At 45.4% G+C, this 25,053-nt stretch overlaps 1 protein-coding gene across 2 annotated transcripts in view; it reads left to right on the forward strand.

The window, feature by feature from the left end:
- Positions 1-19,057, forward strand: part of SDC2 (syndecan 2) — a 104,530-nt gene extending 85,473 nt beyond the window's left edge. Inside the window, exons 2-5 of one of the 2 annotated variants that reach the window (XM_011227204.3) lie at positions 1,721-1,832; positions 10,530-10,663; positions 15,981-16,116; positions 17,033-19,057. In XM_011227204.3, coding sequence (XP_011225506.1) covers positions 1,721-1,832; positions 10,530-10,663; positions 15,981-16,116; positions 17,033-17,196 — 546 coding nt within the window. In that variant the 3' untranslated portion in view covers positions 17,197-19,057. Of the gene's footprint in view, positions 1-1,720; positions 1,833-3,659; positions 3,791-10,529; positions 10,664-15,980; positions 16,117-17,032 lie in introns of those variants that run through there. The other variant, XM_034668344.1, reaches the window with a different exon arrangement.
- The last annotated feature ends 5,996 nt before the right edge of the window (positions 19,058-25,053 follow it).

Below are 25,053 nucleotides of genomic sequence, written 5' to 3' on the forward strand. Positions count from 1 at the left end.
AAATTATGTGTCGACTCTGCCTCCAATTCATGTGAGTTACTCTTCTGGCAGGATGAGGTTGAATTTTCATACGAAAACGCTTACTAAAGAGCTAAGATGCTGTGGAGCTGGCATACTTCTCGNCGGAGAGTCGGCTAGGGGTCAGTTAAGTTGATTGTAGAGCTGCGGAAGGCTCAGCTCCTGACATGGTTCACAAGCTTTGGGAATTACTGCCTGGAAGGGTGATGATGGCCTCAGAAACCAGTGTGGTGCAGGATGGCCTCAGGTTGCAGAGGTCAGCTCTGACTGTTGTAGCAGAAAAAATGCCACCACACTCTTGGCTCAGGGTGGTCACTCATTGTCTGCCAGCCAGCCCCCTGGAAAACCGGTCCCAAAGGTTTCAGTGCTCCACGCGCCGGTGTGGTAAGCTCACACAAAAGAAGCTCCCGTGCTTTTCTCTCGGTTGGCACGGAGGCCCGGTGGAGAACCTGGGGTTCGGGTTTACAAGGCTTCAGCTTGTCTAGGCAGCTGCTGAAACCCCAGAGAACGTAGTGCTGTTAGGGAGGGCTGGACCCGTCTGTCGTCCTAGGAAGGTTCCAATCAAGGCGACCGCTGGAACACAGAGTTTTATTTTAAGAGGAAATCTAATGAGAGCCAGTATAGTAAGGGAAACGTTTCTTATAATTCCTCTTAGGAGCAAACATTCAATTTAATATTTAAAAATAGGACAATAATGAATGTTGCCTGTGTCTAAACACAACTGTTGTTTAGAATCTGACAGTCTGCTTTGTTTCTGGTTTTTCATGAGGTAATGGTGGGAAAATATCAATTTACTAAAACGATTTTAAAAAAATTATGTGTCGACTCTGCCTCCAATTCATGTGAGTTACTCTTCTGGCAGGATGAGGTTGAATTTTCATACGAAAACGCTTACTAAAGAGCTAAGATGCTGTGGAGCTGGCATACTTCTCGAATGATCCCTCTCCATATGAAGTGTGTGATTTGCTGGTTCCAAGTGCCAGTAATATAAAAAGAATGTGCTCATGTGGCTTTATCTGCATTTGTCATTAAGGCTCTGCTAAGCCAGTGAACCCTAGAAGCAGGCTCGGGGTGGGCTTTGGCTCTTGTCGGATGAGCCCCTTGGGGACCGCTGCCTGCAGGGTGCCCTCCCTGCCTGGCGTCTGCATGGATCCAGGCTGCCCAGACACCTGCAGTGACAAAGCTCTCAGCGTGGTCAGGCCTGCAAACGTTTGGTGGGCCTTGATGGCTCCCTAGGTGACGATTTGGCCTAAGTGTGGTCATACTGTTGTATTCATCCCCAAGGAAGTCTTAAATAATCTGAGTGTTTGGTAGTTCTCCAGTAAGGGAGCCTCACAGTGACTTTGTGACAGAGAGAGCGCCTGAGCTGGCTCATATCTAGCACTGGGACCACCAAAACTCAGACATATTTAAGGGAATATAATGAAATAAGCCCCTGATAGGTGCTTAGGTCTCTGAGCTGTTCCGTTCTCCTGGATTAGGCTACAGAGGCTTCCCTTGGGGGCAGGGGGTTTGCCTCTGGTTATCCTGGGACATAAGCCATGTTGTCAGGATGTCCTGAGGAAGGGGAGGGCCAGAAATGTGGGTTCGAAAGACTGGAGGAGAGAGGGGTAGTCACCGTGGTATAAACCGGAGCAGTAAGCTGAGTGAGCGTGTTTCTTGATGGCTCTCCATCCTGAATCCCTCATCGTTCTTTTCTCAGAGAGCAGAGCTGACATCTGATAAAGACATGTACCTCGACAGCAGCTCCCTTGAAGAAGCTTCGGGAGTGTACCCTATTGACGATGACGACTACGCTTCCGCATCAGGCTCGGGTAAGGCCGGCTCTTCCTGAACGCCTCTGCTTTTCATGCTTACACACGCGCGTGCAGGCGCACACACACCCTCCTGGAGCCTATTTCAAGGAGACAGGCAGGGCGCACAGTGCTTAAGGACACACCTTGGGAGTCAAAATGCTAGCTCTCTGCCACTTGAGCTGTGAGATCTTGGGCATGTGTTTGACTTGGCTGAGTCCCCGTTGCTTCCTTCATAAAATGGAAAGTGATAGTGGTCTCTATGGCCCAGGTGGTCACGAGCTCAAAGGGGTTAACACATCTGCAGCTCTTAGAGTTCGGTGCTTGGCAAGTAGTCAGTGCTTTGTTAACATTACTTTTAATTTTATTGTGAAGGCTCTCGGAGTGATACAAGTGGGAAGCCACCCTGAAAGAAAGCCCTCAGACACGAGTTTCATGAAGCCACCAACCCTATGTTCTAGATTATGGGTGGAACCAGAAAGAGTTGTGCCTTCTTACTCAAGAGTAGGAGGGAGAACATATCAGCCGAGCAAAATGATGATACAGTGATATCCTGACTCCCCTAGTATATCTGTTACCTGTGACCCCAGTAATGCTGCATGGCAAACCACCCCAAAATGTAGTGGCCAAAAACAACAGTCATTCATTAGCTTCTTATTCTGCAGGATGGCAGTTTAGGCCGGGCTACCTGGACCTCCTTGTGTGTCAGTGATCAGCTGTAGGCTGGGTTTGCAGCTTTACCAATTTTGGTTGGGCTCTGTCCCATCTCTGGGGCAAACTTGGCTCTGGTCTGCACAGCCTCTCCGCCTCCAGTGGGCCAGCCGTTTGTTGAAAGGAGGATGCAGAGATCCCAAGAGAGCAAGCAGAAGTGTGCGAAGTCTCTTGCACACTAGGCTTAGACTTGGCACAGCATCCCTACCACATTTTATTAGTCAAAAGCAAGTCACAGGCCAGCCCAGACTCCAAGTGTTAAGGAAAGGATGTGCCAAGTCACATTACAGACTGTGGATACAAGGTGCAGGGAGTAAAGGATTCTGGCATTTTTGCAATCTACCGTATGTGGTAAATGTTTCACCTGTACCAGGAATGGCCCCCCAAGAAGCTGGAAAGGAAGAAGAACTTGTGCATATATTGAGCAAATAATCAAGTCAGGAATTTGTGGTCAGAAGTATGTTAGGAAAGTCTTATCCAGAACCTTTCTTGCTTTGAGTTTTCACTGTAGATTCAACAGATGGTAAAAGTTCTGCTGAACGTAGCTGTCTGAACTCAGACTGGCCTGGGCCTCAGGATGACCCAGAACAGACTACAGTCAATTGTCAAGGTCTGCTGTATAGGAGTGAGTGTTTTAAGTTGGAAAGCAGCAAGTCTGAGAAAGACGAGAGAGGTGATGGCTGACCTAGTAACAACGAGCTGACAGTGCGATCTGAATGTATAAATAGCCCTAGTTATTCTTGGGGAGGTGATATGTACCACACATGCACAATGAGTGTGGGAAGAGTTGTTCTCCATAGCCCACAACGCTATTAATATCTTTCACTCATGGCACCTCTTTTTTTCCTTAAGCACCTCAAAAGTGCTTTGTAACTATCTTCAAAATGTCCCAAGAGGTAATAAATATGGACCCCTTTTTTTCCCATTTCGTAGATCTTAGAATCCAAGAGTTGTTAGATCTGTAGATGTTGTCCAAGTCATTTTCCTGACTTCTGCCAAGATTGTCCTGAAATTTAATATCACGAAAGCAGGTACATCGTCCTGCTTCTCTGCCACATGCAGGTGGAAGGAGTTTGGAGTGGCTCATTTGAAATCCAGAGCACACGAATCAGATAGAGCNCTCTCCATCCTGAATCCCTCATCGTTCTTTTCTCAGAGAGCAGAGCTGACATCTGATAAAGACATGTACCTCGACAGCAGCTCCCTTGAAGAAGCTTCGGGAGTGTACCCTATTGACGATGACGACTACGCTTCCGCATCAGGCTCGGGTAAGGCCGGCTCTTCCTGAACGCCTCTGCTTTTCATGCTTACACACGCGCGTGCAGGCGCACACACACCCTCCTGGAGCCTATTTCAAGGAGACAGGCAGGGCGCACAGTGCTTAAGGACACACCTTGGGAGTCAAAATGCTAGCTCTCTGCCACTTGAGCTGTGAGATCTTGGGCATGTGTTTGACTTGGCTGAGTCCCCGTTGCTTCCTTCATAAAATGGAAAGTGATAGTGGTCTCTATGGCCCAGGTGGTCACGAGCTCAAAGGGGTTAACACATCTGCAGCTCTTAGAGTTCGGTGCTTGGCAAGTAGTCAGTGCTTTGTTAACATTACTTTTAATTTTATTGTGAAGGCTCTCGGAGTGATACAAGTGGGAAGCCACCCTGAAAGAAAGCCCTCAGACACGAGTTTCATGAAGCCACCAACCCTATGTTCTAGATTATGGGTGGAACCAGAAAGAGTTGTGCCTTCTTACTCAAGAGTAGGAGGGAGAACATATCAGCCGAGCAAAATGATGATACAGTGATATCCTGACTCCCCTAGTATATCTGTTACCTGTGACCCCAGTAATGCTGCATGGCAAACCACCCCAAAATGTAGTGGCCAAAAACAACAGTCATTCATTAGCTTCTTATTCTGCAGGATGGCAGTTTAGGCCGGGCTACCTGGACCTCCTTGTGTGTCAGTGATCAGCTGTAGGCTGGGTTTGCAGCTTTACCAATTTTGGTTGGGCTCTGTCCCATCTCTGGGGCAAACTTGGCTCTGGTCTGCACAGCCTCTCCGCCTCCAGTGGGCCAGCCGTTTGTTGAAAGGAGGATGCAGAGATCCCAAGAGAGCAAGCAGAAGTGTGCGAAGTCTCTTGCACACTAGGCTTAGACTTGGCACAGCATCCCTACCACATTTTATTAGTCAAAAGCAAGTCACAGGCCAGCCCAGACTCCAAGTGTTAAGGAAAGGATGTGCCAAGTCACATTACAGACTGTGGATACAAGGTGCAGGGAGTAAAGGATTCTGGCATTTTTGCAATCTACCGTATGTGGTAAATGTTTCACCTGTACCAGGAATGGCCCCCCAAGAAGCTGGAAAGGAAGAAGAACTTGTGCATATATTGAGCAAATAATCAAGTCAGGAATTTGTGGTCAGAAGTATGTTAGGAAAGTCTTATCCAGAACCTTTCTTGCTTTGAGTTTTCACTGTAGATTCAACAGATGGTAAAAGTTCTGCTGAACGTAGCTGTCTGAACTCAGACTGGCCTGGGCCTCAGGATGACCCAGAACAGACTACAGTCAATTGTCAAGGTCTGCTGTATAGGAGTGAGTGTTTTAAGTTGGAAAGCAGCAAGTCTGAGAAAGACGAGAGAGGTGATGGCTGACCTAGTAACAACGAGCTGACAGTGCGATCTGAATGTATAAATAGCCCTAGTTATTCTTGGGGAGGTGATATGTACCACACATGCACAATGAGTGTGGGAAGAGTTGTTCTCCATAGCCCACAACGCTATTAATATCTTTCACTCATGGCACCTCTTTTTTTCCTTAAGCACCTCAAAAGTGCTTTGTAACTATCTTCAAAATGTCCCAAGAGGTAATAAATATGGACCCCTTTTTTTCCCATTTCGTAGATCTTAAAATCCAAGAGTTGTTAGATCTGTAGATGTTGTCCAAGTCATTTTCCTGACTTCTGCCAAGATTGTCCTGAAATTTAATATCACGAAAGCAGGTACATCGTCCTGCTTCTCTGCCACATGCAGGTGGAAGGAGTTTGGAGTGGCTCATTTGAAATCCAGAGCACACGAATCAGATAGAGCTAAGCCTTCAGTGTGGAGCCACGTTGCTGTTGCCTTGGCTCCAGCCCTGGGCAGAGCATTGCTGCAAAGAAGCGCATCATTCTAGACTTTGGAGAGCCCCCTGGCACTGCTTAAGGTATATTGATTTACAGCTTAAAGTANCTAAGCCTTCAGTGTGGAGCCACGTTGCTGTTGCCTTGGCTCCAGCCCTGGGCAGAGCATTGCTGCAAAGAATCGCATCATTCTAGACTTTGGAGAGCCCCCTGGCACTGCTTAAGGTATATTGATTTACAGCTTAAAGTAGTAGAAACTNGATTCTGGCATTTTTGCAATCTACCGTATGTGGTAAATGTTTCACCTGTACCAGGAATGGCCCCCCAAGAAGCTGGAAAGGAAGAAGAACTTGTGCATATATTGAGCAAATAATCAAGTCAGGAATTTGTGGTCAGAAGTATGTTAGGAAAGTCTTATCCAGAACCTTTCTTGCTTTGAGTTTTCACTGTAGATTCAACAGATGGTAAAAGTTCTGCTGAACGTAGCTGTCTGAACTCAGACTGGCCTGGGCCTCAGGATGACCCAGAACAGACTACAGTCAATTGTCAAGGTCTGCTGTATAGGAGTGAGTGTTTTAAGTTGGAAAGCAGCAAGTCTGAGAAAGACGAGAGAGGTGATGGCTGACCTAGTAACAACGAGCTGACAGTGCGATCTGAATGTATAAATAGCCCTAGTTATTCTTGGGGAGGTGATATGTACCACACATGCACAATGAGTGTGGGAAGAGTTGTTCTCCATAGCCCACAACGCTATTAATATCTTTCACTCATGGCACCTCTTTTTTTCCTTAAGCACCTCAAAAGTGCTTTGTAACTATCTTCAAAATGTCCCAAGAGGTAATAAATATGGACCCCTTTTTTTCCCATTTCGTAGATCTTAGAATCCAAGAGTTGTTAGATCTGTAGATGTTGTCCAAGTCAATTTTCCTGACTTCTGCCAAGATTGTCCTGAAATTTAATATCACGAAAGCAGGTACATCGTCCTGCTTCTCTGCCACATGCAGGTGGAAGGAGTTTGGAGTGGCTCATTTGAAATCCAGAGCACACGAATCAGATAGAGCTAAGCCTTCAGTGTGGAGCCACGTTGCTGTTGCCTTGGCTCCAGCCCTGGGCAGAGCATTGCTGCAAAGAAGCGCATCATTCTAGACTTTGGAGAGCCCCCTGGCACTGCTTAAGGTATATTGATTTACAGCTTAAAGTAGTAACTAGAACTTGTAAAGCCCTTACAGTGTGTCAGGCTCTGTTCCTGTTCTTCCAACATCCCTATGAGGACAGATTGTTACCATCTCCTGTTTTCACATGGGGAAAGCCCAAGGCTCAGAGAGGTTGAGTAACTCGCCTCCGATCACACTGTTGGAGAGTAATGGAGTGGGGGTAAGGGCTGGGGAGTCGGACTTGAGAATGTGTCCCTTTTTGCTCCTTTGTTGACCTGCCTCCTGTGTCATAATATGCCACTCTAGAATTAGGGCGCCCTGCCTCGTTGATGCCCATTCTCAGCTGGAAATTGGGGTGCTCCAAGGTTTTGGCCAGTGTTCCCTCTGTCCTCAATCCTATCTTAGCTATGTAGTGGAAAAGCAAATGGACCAGAGGAAAATGGCCAGAGGCCTAGAGGGTACTTCCCAGGTGAGAAGATGGGACCAGGCTATTTGTGTGGACTCAAGAATGGGCATTAATGACTATGAACTCTCCAACCATCCACTGAAATATTTCAGACATTCTGCTGTGTCCTTGGGACCCAGAGATGAGAAGGACTTGGTCCCTGTCTTCAAGGAACCAAGAGTCTGAGAGAAATGCAGAAATGAGAAAAAATAACTGTACCACCATGTCATGAGTGACATAATATGGGAAAGTGCTGGGCAACAAAAATTTGAGAGTTAAACATAGAGTTCTGGTTAAAATGGTAGATGGAACACACATGCCTTCCAATGCCCAACTAAGCCAACTAAAAGAGTTGATCCTCAACTCACAAGGACACGTGAAACAGTAGAGGAGACAAAAGCCATGATGTTTTGAAGGCTGGGAAGCCGATGGGTGGAGAAGAGGGGATGACGTTGATTCTGGACAAGGTAGCGTGAGCAGCAGTTTCCTGGGTGGAAATGGGCTCCGGGGTGGGATGTCTCAGGCCAGGGGAAGCAGTGGGAGCTTGCAAGTCAGGGATGACGGTGATATGACCCAGGGGGCTCCCAGGTCTCTGGTTTGGGCGGGGTGGGGAGACCATCTGTTTGAGTAAAGATGATGATAAACACAGTAGAAGAGCCACTGGAGGCCATCACTCCTGTCTCTGGTGGAAGAAGGCTGGCTTGAGGGCATTTTCGACCTTACAAAAATCTCTCTCACAACAGTTCCTCCTACTTCGGTAATTTGTTATTTGTAACTGTTATGAACAAAGGGCATCTTGAAAGCCCTTAACGGAAAACTTTTCATTTTGGCGTTGGCAAAAATCTTTTGTAAGGAAATGATTCATTGTAGGAACAAGTCAAGCATATTATGTGTGAGGCTTTGATAGAAAATCAGGTGGGCTGATAGAAAGGAGCAGTGTGTTTCCGGAGCCGCCATTATTAATGGCATATTTACCTGGACTGTTTCAGGTGCACAGTGCTTTCCAGTATCACAGGCAGACCTCTGAGAGTTAGTTATTATCCACATGTGACACGTGAAGACACTAAGACTCAAGCATTTCTCACCCAAGGTCACACAGCTAAATATGCTAGAACCAGTACTCGGTTTGTTTTTAATGCCAAATCCCATATTTATTTCAAATATACCCTCCCCTTTCTTCTCTGCACGATGAGTGTACATGCTCAAATTAAAGGAGATAGTTGAGAGAATAAAATATTTTAAAATGTGATGTTAAACAGAAATAAAAGCAACACCGTCACAGCTCTTGCCCTGTTGCCAGCACGTTACTGCTTCTGAATGGCTCGTTCTGTGACCTTGATTCTGTGAGGAATGTGGAGGTATTCATTCCTCGTTCCTCCTGAGGAAGCGGGTAGTTTGAGTTACAGAGTTTTGAGTTTGAGTTGTTACACGTTTGAGAAATGATCACCTTAAAAAGAATGTTGTATTCGAATGTCAGAAATTCTCAAATGCTATTCTGGTAAGAAAGCAAAAAACAAAACAACAACAAAAAAATTAGTGCCCAGGTAGCATTTGGTGGTTAGTCACTCATTGAACAAACACTGGATTGGAGCCTGTATGTGCTGGGGAGTCTGTGAGGCCCTCAGAGCAAAGCAGAGGCTCTCTGGCCTTCCGGAGCATCCAGTCTAGCGGGGGGACTTCAATAAATAGCCTACAAATAACATGACTACAGATTTGTGGTAAATGTACTTAGGCTAAGAAAGGTCGTACTAGAAAGCCATTTAACAGAGAACTCTGACATAATACGGAGGGGAGGATGGGATGGGGAATGACCTTTGTGCTGAGGTCTGGAGGTGAATTAGGGACTAGCCAGGTCACAGCTCCTGGCAGGACATCACAGGACAGACGGGAGGGGGAAATGATGCTCGAGGAAGCTGGAAAGGTGGACCAGGGCTGGGCTCTGCAGGGCGGGGCTGAGGCATTTTCTTTTCATCTCAGGAGCAGTGGGGTGCCATTGTAATGGTTTTAAACGGAGGATTATGGGGTCACAGCCAGTCTGTGGGCAGTGGACCGAGAGGGGGCTCTCAGGAAGAAGGCAGGTCAGTGGCTTGTGGACAGATTTCAGTGGCCTGAATGAGGCTGGTGGCCTTGGGACTGTGGAAAGGTATTGAAGACATATTAAGAGTGGAGGTGATGGATTCAAGGTGGGGGTAAGGAAGAAATCAGACTTGTGATTTATAGGACTGGAGGGTTCTGTCCACTGCCAGGTAACATAGGATGACAACCAGGTTTGTTAGGGGGACAGGGAGGGAGATCATGAGCTCTGTTTCGAACATGTGAGAGGTGGACAGTACCTTTGAGTCCTTTGGGTGAAAATGGCAAGCAGGCCAGTGGATATGTAGGTGTCAACTTCAGAGGAGCGGTAAGCTAATGATACAAGCGTGGGTTTCAGGTGTATGAGATGGTCATTGACTCCAGGACTGTGAGCGAGGGAGAGAGGGTAGAGTAAGAAGCAGCCTAGGGCAGAACCTTGAGGAACTCTGATACCTTGCGTCCAGGTCCAAAGAGAATGAGTCTGCGAAGGAGCCTTAGAAGTAGCCCAAGAGGGGTGAGGGAGAAAGCTGGGAAGTCAAAGTGCTAGAAGCCCAAAGATGGTATATGAAGGAGATGATCATTGACCAGTGTCCGGTGGCGCGAGGAGGTTCCATTAGATGGGGACCACTCTGGAAAATGCCTTAGGATATGGCAGCGCGGAGGACGTTGGTGACCTTACTAACAAATGTCACCAATAGCGTGATGACAGGGGAGATCTGACTAGAGGGAGGACAGCAGAGCGGATTGCTGGTGAGGAAGGGAGCTGGCAGGGACCCACAAGGCCACTGGAAAAGTCTGGCTATAAGAGAGAGGAGAAGAGGGAGGCAGTTCCCCTCCGAGAATAAAGGGTCTGCTGTGGGAGAGTCTGCCTTTCTTGTTGTTTTGTCGTGTTTTAAAACGGAAAATGTAGCATGTTTCAGTGGAGGAAAGGCAGAAATCTCGTGAGCGGAGAGATCTGAGCATGGAAGTGAAAGAAGAGCTCCTCGAGAGCTTTGGGGATGATGTTACAGAACAATGCCAGGCGGCCCGCAGATCCAGTCTGAAATCACTTCATCGTAGTGAAAACGGCAGGAAGGTTCGTGTGCGATTCTTGGGGAGCAGGTAGTTTGACAGCGCCTGGCCCTGTCAGCGTGCACCCTGCACAGCACCCCCGGCTCGTAGAGACACTGTGTTGGGATTCCTGTGCTCAGCTCACCTTTGCTTGTTGGGTTTTTTTTCCCCCGCAGGAGCTGACGAGGACGCAGAGAGCCCGGAGCTGACGACATCCCGACCGCTTCCAAAGCTAGGGTTCACTAGTGCCGTTCCAAGAGTGGAAACCACGACGCTGAAGACACAGAACAAGATACCCGCTCAGACGAAGGTGTGTGTGTTTTGCATTGTGTTAGTGGGTTCTTGTAAAGGCTTTTCAGAATTGCAGAGAATGTTCCTTTTGAGAAGCCCCATTTAAAATGATGTGAGGACCCACGGTCTTCTCATTATGTTGCTGTGAATGGCTCTTCCTTACTCTGTGATCGTTTGGACGTGTACCCACCTACGACTTTCTTGCTGTGGTTAAATAGACTTTGTTCTTCAGAGCAGTTCTAGGTTCACAGCAAAACTGAGGGGGACGTCCAGAGAGCCCCCATGTGCCCCCTGCCCCCACACGTGCACAGCCTGCCCCCTGTCAGCATCCACCCCGGAGTGGTACGTCCCTTACAACTGATGAAGCTACACTGACTCATCATTATCGCCCGGAGTCCATGGTTCACCGCAGGGTTCCCTCGCGGTGGCGTGCGTCCCGTGGGCTCTGACAGATGTGCCATGACGTGTCTGTGCCGTGCGGTACCGTACAGGATATTTTCACTCCCTCAAAGCCCTCCTTGTGTTGGCTCCTCATCACCCCGGCAAGTACTGATCCATTCGCTGTCTTCATGGTTTGGCTTTTCCAGAATGTCATAGAGTTAGAACCATACGTGTGTGTAGCCTTTTGGGATTGGCTACTTTCTCTGAGCAGTAGGATTTAAGGTTCCTCGGTGTCTCTTCCTAGCTCGGTAGGTCATTCTACCTACGACTTTTATCACCCAGGCCTAGCTTATGTATGGGTATCTTTTATAGGGTGCTCCTTCTGTAAGGATCTCACAGCCCAGTTAAGACGCAAAATACGTTCTGTTTATTTGGGCTTCAGCCAAGAAAATTTGTTTTCATTTCATAAAGAATTTGTTCTGAGTTAAAACCATTGTGAACGTTACGCATGCTGAAACAGGTTATGGAATAAGGACATTCCAGGTCCCTGTCTCATTATTTCTGAACGTCTCCTCAGGCCTATCATCAGTGGTGTACAGACTTTGGCCTCTGTCAGTGATGATGATGCATGTGGTTACGTCCCAATATATTCATTTTGAGAGCTGAGTTATTAAGAAATAAGGTTTTTGGATTTAGAACACAGCAAAACTAGGTAGTGAAAACTATGAGACTGCTGATTTTGGCCTTCTAATCATTATATTGTAATTAGTTGACTTACCCTTATGCTACCAGGTAAGCTATTTAGGTTGGAAAATGCATATGAAAGTCTGAAGAAGGGTGCCTGGGGGGCTCAGTGGGTTAGGTGTCTGGCTTTTGATTTCGACTCAGGCCGTGATCTCAGGGTCCTGGGATCGAGCCCCGCATCAGGCTCCATGCTCATCATGGAGTCTGCTTGTCCCTCTCCCTCTGCGCCTCCCCCTGCTCCATGCTCTCTCCCTTGCGCATGCCCTCCCAAATAAATAAAATCTTTATTAAAAAAAAAAATGTCTGAAGAAGGCATAGGCTTTAAATCCTGCATCTGGTCAAATTTCTTAGCTTCTCCGAGTCATTCCTCACAGGTCCTTGAGAAGATTAAATGTGGGTGCATACAGCATGGCACGCGAGACTCAGTAAGCCTTCTGTAAGCCTCCACTGAATTTGGTCAGAGCCGTGGAGACCCGAGGCAGCTCACCCAGTGAGCGTGTAAAACTGCGGTAGCAGGCTTTGTCGATGGTCCACAGTAGCAGGCTGCTCCTGAAAACCTAGAAACACAAGTGTCCCCTTGGAGAGCTCACCCATCTGTTGGTCAGAAATGAGATGCTGCCAAGCTTTTGTAGGAGACAGGATGCCGTCTCATGTTGATAGCAACATATTTTCTCTGGAGGAAGAGGTGCCCCCCTGCAGATAGGAACACATGGGGGCTTCCCACACTTTCATTTTCCTCCTCTTGTCAGAGTGCGTTTGTTTTCCCTCGCAGCCCCAGTGTGCCCCTGTGAACAGGTGCCCCCTGTGTGAACAGGCTAGTGAGGAACAGAGCTGGATACACTTCTGCGGGTGTTCAGTCCTCTCCAGATTGGAGCGTGCTCTGCGGGATTAAGATGGGTCAGTTACTGTTAGTGGCAACTGACTTCCCGGGCCAGGTGATAGGGAACACAGGAGAAGGTCTCTGAACCTGGAGGCAGACGTGCCTAGCTTGTGCTGGCTTTGTACGTGGTAGCTGCTCCATAAATGTATGAAGTTGAGTGAATGAAAGGATGGGAGAGGGGGAGAGACAGGAAGTAACTGGGGTAACTGATGGTAGGATGGGGAGAGGGCCCTCGGAGCGTATGTGGCACAGGCATCCAATGTGGCTGTTGAAAGATGCATTTGGTGTTACCACGGTTTTATTTGACCACTTGTCATGACTGAATCTCTTGAAGTCGGTGACCATCAGGACCCACTAGCTTGAGGCAGGAAACTCCATTTTGGCTGTCAGTGGCAAAGAATTGGATCCTAAGCAAAACCTAATTTGACAGTAGAGTTCTGGTCAGTTGACAAGAATGGATTGAAAATGGATTTAAGTTTTTAAAAATTGACTTTAAGGAAGTAATTGTGTCAGATCTAGATAACGAAGATCGATGTTCGGTGGATGAGCTCAGAAATTCAAAATCCCCAAACATTTTAACATATTTATATTCCTAGTATCAGTTGTATTCAGTGGAGTCTTCATTCATCTCTTCATGAGAGCTTTATTAAATGCTACTCATTATGTGTCAGACATTGGTCTACGTACTGATAGTAATATTGATAATGAATATTATTAATAATAGTGATTTAATTTTCTATCTTATAGTTACATGGTACAACTAAATTAAATGTTGCCTCTAGGATACCATTAATGCAGACTGCTTTCGAAATGGGTCTGACAGTGGCATCAGTGTCACTGTTACAGATATCCTATCTGGCTTGTTGTCAGTTTATGTGAGAGAAATGAAAAGAACACGGTTGTTTGTTGAAGCAGAGCGTTGCTCTCAAGCTTCTGCTTCTGATACATTTCCAAGGCATCAAGGCATCCAGACAACAAGACGCGGATGCGACAGATTCTTTAATTGACTTCATTTAATCATCTGTGGTGCCTTTTTGTAATTTCATTTTGCACATATGTACAAGAGTTAAGGTATTTCAGATTAGCTCCATATACTGTAGAAATAATTCTTCTTCATCGAACCCCCGCTTCTATACAATAAAGTGTGTCGATGTAAAGAATGAATGTTCCATCCAGAGCATCTGGAAGCTTGTGTGCTGGTGGACTGTCCCTATAAGTGCATGGTGGCCCCAGCTCTGTGGAGACCTCCTGTCCTCACACCCACAGACCCCTGAAATGCAGGCTCCTTCCTGGCTGCTGGATCAGAAGCTAAGTTAGAGGGAATTGTGTCAACTCTCACAAATGATTATAGAGCTTCAAGGAATCTGAGGGGAATTCATGGGATTTGCCATAATAATGGGACAAAAATGATATGAATAAGTTAAACTCAGTCTCTCATATCACAGTGGCTACTGTGTCCATCTTATGTACCACTGGAACTCACTTGCCTTTTTCCCTACTGACAAGCCCGAGTATCCACCTGGTTGACTCTTCTCTTCCCTTTCCTAACCTCCAGTAGCAGTGGTACTGAGCAGTGACAAGGATACTACATGAGAACCGAGAGAATCCATTCGCTCAGCTGTTGGGCTGTCTGTCCTTCCACCATGCCAATTAATAATGAGCTATCCTTGGGAAGAATGAAGAAAACACAGGCAAAATACTGACAGTGAGCTTCTCTTTTCTGCTTCACTTTGGTACGCGAATACCTGGGAAGACCTTTCATATTTTCTTCTCTCCATAATGTAGATCGTAGTGACAAGTAGGTGCCTGTTGGGTGTATGTTGTGCAGCAGTGAAATAATTCTCTGTGGCCTCTGCTTTCTGTAAGTCATGGCAGGTTGATGTTTAAGGCAGTATAGGGCTTCCTACAGCTTGGGGAGGTGTTGGCAGACATTCTTTATCACACTTGAGTGTATGGATGCTATCTTCATTGGAAGACTAGTACTCTGTTCACGGAGGCAGGGACCCATGACCTTACATACTCCAGAGTTCAGATGGATCCACTTGATCTAGCTGGTGATCCTTCCTGGAAATACCAATGACTTTTAGGCACTCCAAGAAGGTGAGGTCTTTTTATGTTTTTAACGCTCTAGCCTTGAGTAGCAGGCTGCCATTTTGGATGAACCTTGGTCTTCAGAAAGCAGTCAGTCACTTGACCACAGCTTAGAGTCCTAATGAAAATGGACTTCACTGTTTGTAGGAAGACAAGTAGAGCCAACAAGGGTTGTTGTCTACAGTAATAGCCAGTGGAGTTGACAGTGTTTTCCATCAGTAGTGTTGGTCAACAAGAACGTCAGCCTGGTGGTAGAGGTTGCTGCATGAATGTGGGTGTGATGTGAAAAACACCTGAACAAGGCTGTGGAAATGGGAATCCAAGGAAGGCACTTAATTTGAGGCTGGTGAAAGGCAAGTTGACAGGACTGTAACATGGCAAAATATACAACTTAAAACGTGCTCAAATAGCTTTGAGGGCCCAAAAGATTAGCTGGTCCCATTAACAGAAATAGAGAAGAAGGTTGATGTTATTCAGTGATACAGCCAGGGGTTAGTGTCCCATGGGCTCCTGGGTGGTTGGGGTAAATGCTGACTGGAGATGAGCTTCTGAGAGTTACCATCTTGGATTTGTGCTTTACCATTGTGGAAATCCCAAGAACTCAGAGTGCCCGTCCTTATCGGATATAGACACCAAGGTGCAGGAAAGTGGTATGACTTGGTCAGGATCACGCAGGAGTTGCTTTCATAGAGCCCAGACCCCTGAAGTTCTAGTTCAGGGTTTGTTGAAGTTGTAAAAGTGAGTAGGTACAGGGGAGCATTGCTGAGTAAGTCTGGAGGGCTACTCCCCAGAGCTGGTAGCAGGAAGAGCCCTTGGAGAACACCTGGAGAGAAGGCCTGAAAGGAAGCCGCCATCACAGTGCCCGGTGTAGCAAAGAGATGAAGGAGTAAGGAGAAATGGGACCATGTTCTTGGGTTGGCGCAGCCAGAGAGAGCTGGAGCCTGAAGTCAGAGGAGTGGTGAGAAAGCAGAGCTTATGAAATGTCAACTAAAACAACCTAACCATGTCATTTGGATCATCATGAACTCACAAAGTGGCCATCTTGCCTCTACCTGTGATGGTGTTCTACAAGACCATGGACAACATGGCCTCATCCTAGGACTTGCCTGTTGGTATACACATAATTATTTCCCAAACTCATTGTTTGGGGAAAAAATAATAAACCTTGGAATACTTCTGTTTTCTCTTCTTTCTAGCACATTAAAAAAGATCTTTATAATCTTCCCTTTTCCCTTATCAGTCACCTGAAGAAATTGATAAGGAAAAAGTTCATCTCTCTGACTCAGAAAGGAAAATGGACCCAGCTGAAGACGATACAAATGTGTATACTGAGAAGCACTCGGACAATCTGTTTAAACGAACAGAAGTCCTGGCAGGTGAGGAGCCCCGTGGGGGCCTGGTGGGAGGTCCTTAAATAGGCCGGTTTGGCTAAGCGATATTCAGAGGTGTAGGCCAAGCTTGCTGAATGTCACCCTCCTGCCGAGAGTGACAGTCTGAGGGCCTGTCTCATTCCGGAATGAGAGACAAGAGTTAGACAAATGTTCCTTATTCTCTCTCCACTCCCTTATCCTACCGCTTGGTGCAAGAAGAGGAAAGTTAGGAACTGAATTGGTCCAGAACAGCTGGGCGTTGGGGGGATGGTAGGAGGTGAAGCTCAATCGGTCTTGCTCCAGGTCATCCTGATATCAAAAAAAAATTTGAGAAGGAAAAGTCCTTTATGGGGGGAGAGGGCGGTTAATGCAAATAACGCCCAAGGCATTAAGGATGCTGTCTCTAATTGTAACTTACCTGACGAAAGCAGTCACCTTTTGATTTTCAAGGGGAAGATTTGTGGGATTTCAGAACACTTAGTCCTTGAAAGGATAGTCCCAAAGCCAAGACTAGAAAGGACATTTGCTTGCTTTTTTTTTCATATTTACCCTTACAAAACTTAAATTCCTTATATCCTGTTTTTATGTCTTCACTGAAAAAGCAGTGAGAAGATGAGACCATGAAATGTGAGAAAACTAAAGAATTTTGAAGTATGGAATTAGTTGAGGCCCCAGCCAGGTTTTTCTTATTGAGGCTTTTGGCTGATATTATTCATACGAATCAAAGAAAGCATTGTGCCTTCTTCGGGAATGTCAGATTTGGGTAATTACCCGGTTGCCTCATCGAATCCAGTTTTTAAATGTTTTGGGGTTTTTCGGATGGAGCCTTTTATAAAAGAGTAACTAGATGGGGATCGACAAAGGTAATTTCTGCAACCCTCGAATCCCTCCTGAAAGCAGTCTTCCTTTTGGCATGTTTCAGCTGTCATCGCTGGCGGAGTTATCGGTTTTCTCTTTGCAATTTTCCTTATCCTGCTGTTGGTGTATCGCATGAGGAAGAAGGACGAAGGAAGTTACGACCTTGGAGAACGCAAGCCGTCCAGTGCCGCTTATCAGAAGGCGCCTACTAAAGAGTTTTATGCGTGAAACTCCCACTTAGTGTCTCTATTTATGAGATCACTGAACTTTTAAATAAAGCTTTTGCATAGAATAATGAAGATCTTTGTTTTTTTGTTTTTTTCATTAAAGAGCCACTCTGGCACTTTAATGATAAAATCCCATTGTATTTAAAACTTTTCATGTATTTCTTTAGAACGACATAAAATTAAAACGTAACATCTGCAGTGTTCTGTGAATAGCAGTGGCAAAATATTATGTTATGAAAACCCTCTATGTTCATGGAATCGGTTTAAACTTTTATGCGCAAATACACGATTGTTTTTATCCTATGGTTCGAAGAGGAAGGCTGTTTGATTTGTGTCCGCATGTCTCCGATTGACCTTACCAAGATGGTCTTAACTTTGTTAATTTATCTGTTGTTCCCCTCTCCTCTGCTCTTTCCTCTGGTCCCCTTGAAAACAAAACAAAACTCTATGCCTTTTTGTAGCTGTTACGGTGCAATTTGTCTTTGGATAATTCAGATAATGGTAATTTAGTGTATATGTGATTTTCAAATATGTAAACTTTAACCTCCACTTTGTATAAATTTTTAAGTGTCAGACTATCCATTTTACACCTGCTTTGTTTCTCATTACCTGTAGCTTCAGGCAGATTTGCAACAGCAAATTAATGTGTAAAATTGGATTATTACCACAAAACTGTTCAGTCATAGCTATCTAGTCAGATCTTCTTTTGGGAGGATTTGATGTGAGTTACTGACAAGCCTCAGCAAACCCAAAGATGCTAACAGTATTTTGAGACGTTGCTGCAGATTCCTTTGGCCACTGTATTTGTTAATTTCTTGCAGTTTGAAGGTACGAGTAGGGGTTTAAGGAAAAATCAGTTTCTGTTCTTAAAAATGCATTTAAGTTGTAAACGTCTTTTCAAGCCTTTGAAGTGCCTATGATTCTATGTAACTCGTTGCAGACTGGTGTTAATGAGTATATATAACAGTTAAAAAAAAAGTTGGTATTTTATAAGCACAGACAATTCTAATGGTAACTTTTGTAGTCTTACGAATAGACATAAATTGTAATTTGGAAACAAAAACTACTGAATAAATCATGTGGCCTAATATTGAAAATGTCACTGTTATAACTTTTGTACATTTTCGATCAAATGTACATCTCCCCTTTGCAAATGACCATCTGCTCTCGAGGATGATGATGTGGGTTTGATTTCTGAGTGGGTCCGTAGTGTCTGTGAATCAAAACCAAAGAGCTCATGGATGAGGCTGTTTATTACCAGACTCTCTTGTGAATGGGCCAGAGGAAATCTGAATGTATCCTCCTGCCTGGGTTTGGGTGTAGCTATTGGAAGACCGCCAGGGGGGATTTGTGATGTTGGCAACCTTTGTAGGCTGGCTGATGCCACGTGGAGAGGGAAGCCTGCTTTTTTGCACATTAACTCTTGGGAGGATACATTCCAAAGAACTGCAGGGGACTTGCCCTATGTGTCAGTGTCTAAGGTTTTGTCCTGTAGACCGAAAGAAGACTGATTTTCCTTGGAAACTGCTCCAAATCTCTCCTGAAGCTTCACTGAAGAGCAAATAGATGGAATGCCGTAGTTCTCACCCTAGGGAAGGAAGGCAGGGCAGGGGGGCTGTGTGCGGTAAGAGGAGGGCCTCACTGCCGGGGATTGAGACTGCCACAAAGCAGGGGTGCCTGAGGAGGAGATGGAAGTCTGAGGGTACCCTGCCTGGGTATTTCCTTCTAACAACATTTCCTTTTCTGTTTTCACCATAAATTTTGTTTTAATGTGTGAGCCGCCAAAGTAGGAAGAAGACCGCAAAAACAGCAACCCTTTCAATGCATAATGTACTTTTAATAAAGTATGAATACTTCATTTAGAGAACGTTCCCTGGAATTGCCACATAACTCATTAAAAAAAAAAATTTTAAGCAGCACTCGGAACAGCGTTTACTTAAATTCTTAATGGCCTTAATTCTCAAATTTCTGTCCCATCACTTACAGAGTCAATCCACTTTGGAGTGATTAAAAGGAAGTTCTAGCACCTTCTAAAATTGCACAATATCCCTCGATTACAGAGGTTAAGAATGTAGTGGGTATACCTCTAACTGTGCAAAGCATAGTGAAATTCAGTTCGTAGAATAACAGCTGCTTGGAATATCCATGCCAGGAAAAGAAAATTTCTGGCAAATATTTTGTCACTGCTGTAAAGCAAAATATTTGTTAAAGTGCCAAAATAAAGTCTGTCATGCTGAAAGTAAAAAAAAATCATTGTATAGACTGACATCCAGTTTTCTTCAACTGTATGTTTTCTGCTTAGTTTTTTTTTTTAAGTAGTACTATAAGAAGTATTAGTAATGATTACTGAATTCAGGAAAATTTTGGTAAAATATAAACATTAAAGCCAATGTGAAAATTTTTCTGTTTCCTTAACCACATGTAAATTATTTCCTTTGTGTGAATATGGCTTTGTGTTTGAAGGACGTGGAATATTCAAACTGCCCCATTTTCAGTGGATGGGGACAGTGGGATAAGCTCATGGTGTGGTGTTTTTAAGTTTTAGCTGCAGGTGCATAGTACCTGAACTTCAGGATTAGGACCTGGTTAATAAAATTGAATTTAGGTTGGAGAAGATAGCAGAAATTGCCATTTATTCATATTAAAAGTCGATAGTTTTGGTTCGAATGTTTAGTGAAATGGTATTTTGGTAATCATGTCTGCAGAGTAAACAGAAGACCCTTATGGAGGCTATAGTCTGTCTGTATAAGGTCAAGGAGACTAAATTAGAACATGATTACCTTACTCTGGTTTCCCAAAGGAACTTGAATGCCCTGCAAAAGGGTGCTGGGTCCTGCAAAAACAGGAGCAGTAAATAACAACTTCCTGGTTTTAGAAGCTTACTTCTTCAGTGTCTTAGACATGGGAAAGTTTTAAGTGAGCAAAAATATAAAACCTAAAAATATTGCAGGGTGAATTTGATAGTGACAATCATGTTTACAACTTTATTATGACTATGTAATGGATGGTAGAAAAAGTGTTTAATACGTTTGGTTTTAAAAGGCATGACTTTAAGCAACATAATCTCTAACTTGAATTTCTAAAGTTCTAAACCTCTGGCAGACGTCAGTGAGACCCTACAAGTTTTCAATTAAAATTAACCAAGCCAGGTGATAAATGGAGTCTGAATTGAGTAACCATGAAGGTGTTTTCAGAGCTATTTTATTAAAATAGTGAAAGTTGAGATTTGGCTATTTCTGGGAAATCCACTTTAGCAGGCATGGGAAACTTTTTTTAGGTTTTATTTATTTGAGAGAGCACAAGCCAGGGGGAGAGGCAGAGGGAGAAGCAGACTCCCCGCTGAGCAGGGAGCCTGCCCTGAAGCTCTGTCCCAGGACCTGAGATCATGACCTGAGCCGAAGGCAAACACTTATTAACCAAGTGAGCCACCCAGGCACTCCTGGCATGGGAATGAAAAACTGTGCCATTTAGTGGTAAAAAACTATCAAAATGAATTTTGTCCCACTCTGTCTCCTAATTTTGGGCGACTTCACTCTTAGATTTATCGTTCTAAGATTTCATTCCTTTTTGTGTATCTGTTGCATATGATTTTTGGCAAGGCTTTTTCTGACCAAGGAATTGGGTGGCTTTGGGAGCAACTTGGTTTCCTGTGAATTCGCTGGAAAGGTATATATGTGACCCAAGCAATAATTCTAATCCACAAATGGAGTGAAGCTATAGGCTTTGGTCTTTCCCCTCTGTGAGCACAAGATCCATTCATTCTAGTTGCCTTAGCAAAGTAGCATTCAAACAAGCAATGCTCATGTGCAAGGCTTCGGAGGTTTCATCAGCAGATGTTTGCCTACTGAGTACACACTGGGCACTCTTCTGGAAGCTGGGGGTACAATGATGAGCTAGACAGTGCTCCCGCTTTCATGGGATTTGGAGAGGGGTGCATAGAGGAAACAAAACTAGCAAGTAAGAATTGCCAATTGGTAGCAATTTCCAGGATGGACATCATGCGGAATAATGTAAGGGACTGAAGGACCATGTGGGCCCAGCTAGGGTAGATACGCTGTTGCAACAACCTCAAAGTCGCAGCAACTTGCAACAGCAAAGATTTATGTCTTCTTCTGCCATATGTCTGTCGGTTGGCAGAGTTCTGCTGTGAAGAATTACCATCCTCAGCTCCGGTCTCTCGTCAGTGGAGTACCTGTTATCTGGAACACTGCCAGTCGTAGTGGTAGAAGGAAAATCATGGTAGGAAAACAGTGGCTCTTAAGGTTTCTACCCAGTAGTGACGTGTTACTTTCCATCCACACTTCATTTGCCAGAGCAAGTCATGTGGCCACCCCTGACTTACAGTCTGCAGAGGGGTGCAATCCCACTGGTGCCTGTAGGGAGAGAGATGGCGTATTTGTGAACAGCTATACTTACCACAGTCTGGTCAGGAAAGATCTCTGAGGGGGGGAAGGCCTGAATGATGTGAAGCCAGTTGTGCTAAAATCAAGACAAGCATTCCAGGCTGTGGGAAGCCCTAAACAGGGAAGGAGCTTGGCATGTTGGAAGGACTGTGACAAGGCCAGTGTTTGACCTTAGTAGAAGACCATGGTGGAAACGGTAGGATAAGAATAGCTGAAAAGCATAATTGCCTCCTTACTGGTCTTCCTTCCTCTACTTTTGTTCACTTACATTTTATTCCCACGATGAAGCTAGGCTGATTTCTTTATGATACAAATTAGTTCATGCCACTCTCTTCAATGGCTCCTACAGCACTTTGAATGAAGTCCTGACTCCTTACACCTGCCCTCAAGAGCTTCAGCACCTGACCCCTGGACAATGCATTATAAAGAGACACAGGAGGGGGTGTAGCATGGCCATTCAGGGGATCATCATTGTTACCTAGAGGAGAAATGATGATGGCTTGGCCTAAGGTGGTAATGGTAGAGATAGAGAAGACTGGAGAGGGATTGTTTGGGGGGTGGAATCCACAGGTCTTGCTAAGAGTAAGGAAAGAAAGGGATCAAAGATGACATCCATATTTTTGGCTAAGCTGAGTGAGTTACATTCTGAGAAGGGGAATATCAGGGAGTTGGATTATAAGAGTTCCTTCTGGTCCATGTTAACTTAGAGCTATCAGACACCCAAGTGCGGATGTCAGGTGAACAACTGAATGTAAATCACAGAAGCGGTCTAAGCTGCAGATAGTAACTTAAGAATAGTGTCCAACACTTGCCTGTTGGCACTCTCATTTCCTTCTTTGCTCTGCTCTGTATGGAAGGTGGAGGGCAGAGAAAGTGATGCCCCATGCAAACGTTGTTTCACAAGCTTCCTTGCCAACTGGCTTCTGGGAAAGTTTGGCCAACAGGAGGTTACGGGCAGAAGACTAGAGGTCAGGAGGAAGGGAAAAGCCGGGGTACTTGGCCCTCTCCCAACTTTGGGCAGCATCTCTAGCATTGATGTATCTGCTCAATGGTTTGAATTCCCACTGGACCAACTCTCCTTCAAGTTCCCAGCTCCCACTGTTCTTAACTCTCATGAACCCCACTTTCCCCCTCTGTCTCTCCAGCCTTAGGGAGGGTAGCGGCTTCCTGCCATTGCTGTTCTCTGGATTATCTTGCCTTCCCCAGTTTGCCCTTGTAGCTTTTCCAGCATCTCGTAACTAACTCCCTGGACTGAATTCCCTCTATTACGTTACCCAGCATGGGCTCTAGTTTCCTTCCTGGATCCTGACCAATGGCAGAGGAGTGAAGAGAAGGTAGATGGTATTAAAAGTCATGAGTCCAGATGAGATCAGCTGGAGAGGTAGGTAGGTGAAGAAGGATGGCTCCAGATCTGCCTTCTAGCACAGTCTCGCTTTTTAGAGGAACTATTACCAGTTTTCACTCCTCAGTACTGGTCACAGAATTGGGTTTTCATTTTCTTAGGTACTTAGCAGGGAACACCATCTTTCATTGCAAGAGGGGAAATTCCCCATAATGCACCATAGCTCATTTTTGAGCAAATTAATAAGCATATTAAAGCATCCACTTCTACCAGGTCCTAACATACAGTATGAACTCTTTTTAAAACTGAAAAAAGTAATTGGGCAGAGAAGTAAGAATTATTTGAATATTCATGAAATAGCTCTATGATCTGTGTTTACAATAGGAAAATATCAGCAACTAAAATGATAATCCTCCCATTTGTAGCCTTGGCCTGGGGTCATTGAAGGCAGGATTTTTGCCTCCCTAATTACTTTCTGCTTAGGTAAATGCCAGAGTAAGCTTGCATTTCCTCTGTCTAGACCAACTGCGAGGAAAAGCAGGAAAGAGGATACAAAATGTAGATGGACTTGGCTCCATGGCAGACCCGGAATTTGAGGATCATGAAGGTCCCTTTTCTGATAACACGTATCTCAGGCCTTTCCTTTTCTAGTATCTGTTACTGCTTTTTTTTCCTGTGTGTAAAATAAAGAGAATGTCCAGCGCACTGGTGTGTGGGAATTCAGTGAGGTGATGCCCTTTGCACGTTGTCTGGCATCTGGTGGAACCCCCATACAGAATTATGTCCTCGTTCCTCCACCAAGTGATTCCCGGGCACTCACTCTGTACCAGGCATGGCTCCAGGCTTGGGGAATATAGGAACCAGCAGAACAAAGTCCCTGCTCTCAAGGAACTTACGTTCCAGGGGGAAGAGACAGACAGTCAGTGTGCAATGTGTTAACAAAAAGATGTTTGAGCAGAGGCTTGAAGGTGGTGAGGGGATTGAGCCATGGTAGGTCGGGGAGGCGCTCTGGGGTCCTGGGGAGCTTTCCTGGCAGAAGGAACAAGTGCCAAGGCCTTGTGCGGCAGACGAGCAAACGAGCTAGAGTGGTGGGCGGTCAGTGACAGATCCATGGGCCAGATGGTGTATGTACGACCTGGTAGCCGTTGTGATGACAGGACTTTGAGCTAGCGGTGACATGATCTGACCTATGCTTACCATTCATTCTCAAACCTTAGTAGGCATCAGAATCACCAGGAGCTCCTGTTAGAACACACATTTCTGGGGGCGCCTGGGTGGCTCAGTCAGTTGGGCAGCTGACTCTTGATCTCAGGGTCCTGGGATCGAGCCCCAAGTCGGGCTCTGCGCTCAGCGGGGAGTCTGAGGATCCTTTCCCTCTGCTCTTTCCCTCATTCGTGGGCTCTCTCTTTCATTCTCTCTCTCTAAAATAAATAAATCTTAAAAAAAAAAAAAAAACAGGTTTCTGGGCTCCAGCATTTCTGAATCTGTAGGTGGGCAGAACCCGAGAACTCGCATTTCCACCAACTTTGCCAGGTGCAGCTGCTGCAGCTAGTCCAAGACCCCACTTTGAGAACTGCTGCTTCCAAGGGATTGCTTTGATTATCGTGTTGAGGATAGATTGGTTATGGCTGGTGGACATGGGCCAACGCACAAGCAGGCAGACTCGTGAGGCTTCTCAAGCACTCAAGGAGAGACCATCATCGTGGAGGGAAGCGGCAAGAAGTGATGGGATTCCAGAGAGCCAAGGTGGCCACAGCGTCTGGAAATCCAAGTGAATGTATAATACAAGACTACCTGATAACATAATATGATCCATGTTTCCAACTTTAGGGCCACCCCATCCTTTGAAGATGTAGCCAGAGGGAATTGCTAACAAACCCTGAGTGACACTCTTCTCCCAGATGGCCTCAAGCTCCAGACTCTTCCCGTAGGATACTGGAAACCACTGTCATTATTCAGTCCCCAATCAACCTCACTCCTTTCGTTGCAGGAATTCTCTGCCTTTAGTGCCCTCAGTTCTTTGTCATGTCGCTTTGAAGAATGAAGAAGTAGACCAGACGAAGAGTGGTGATAGCAAAGCAAAGTTTATTGAGCAAGAGTATAAAGCTCCCGG

The sequence above is a fragment of the Ailuropoda melanoleuca genome, chromosome 9 (assembly GCF_002007445.2).
Source record: "Ailuropoda melanoleuca isolate Jingjing chromosome 9, ASM200744v2, whole genome shotgun sequence".
NCBI lineage: Eukaryota > Metazoa > Chordata > Mammalia > Carnivora > Ursidae > Ailuropoda > Ailuropoda melanoleuca.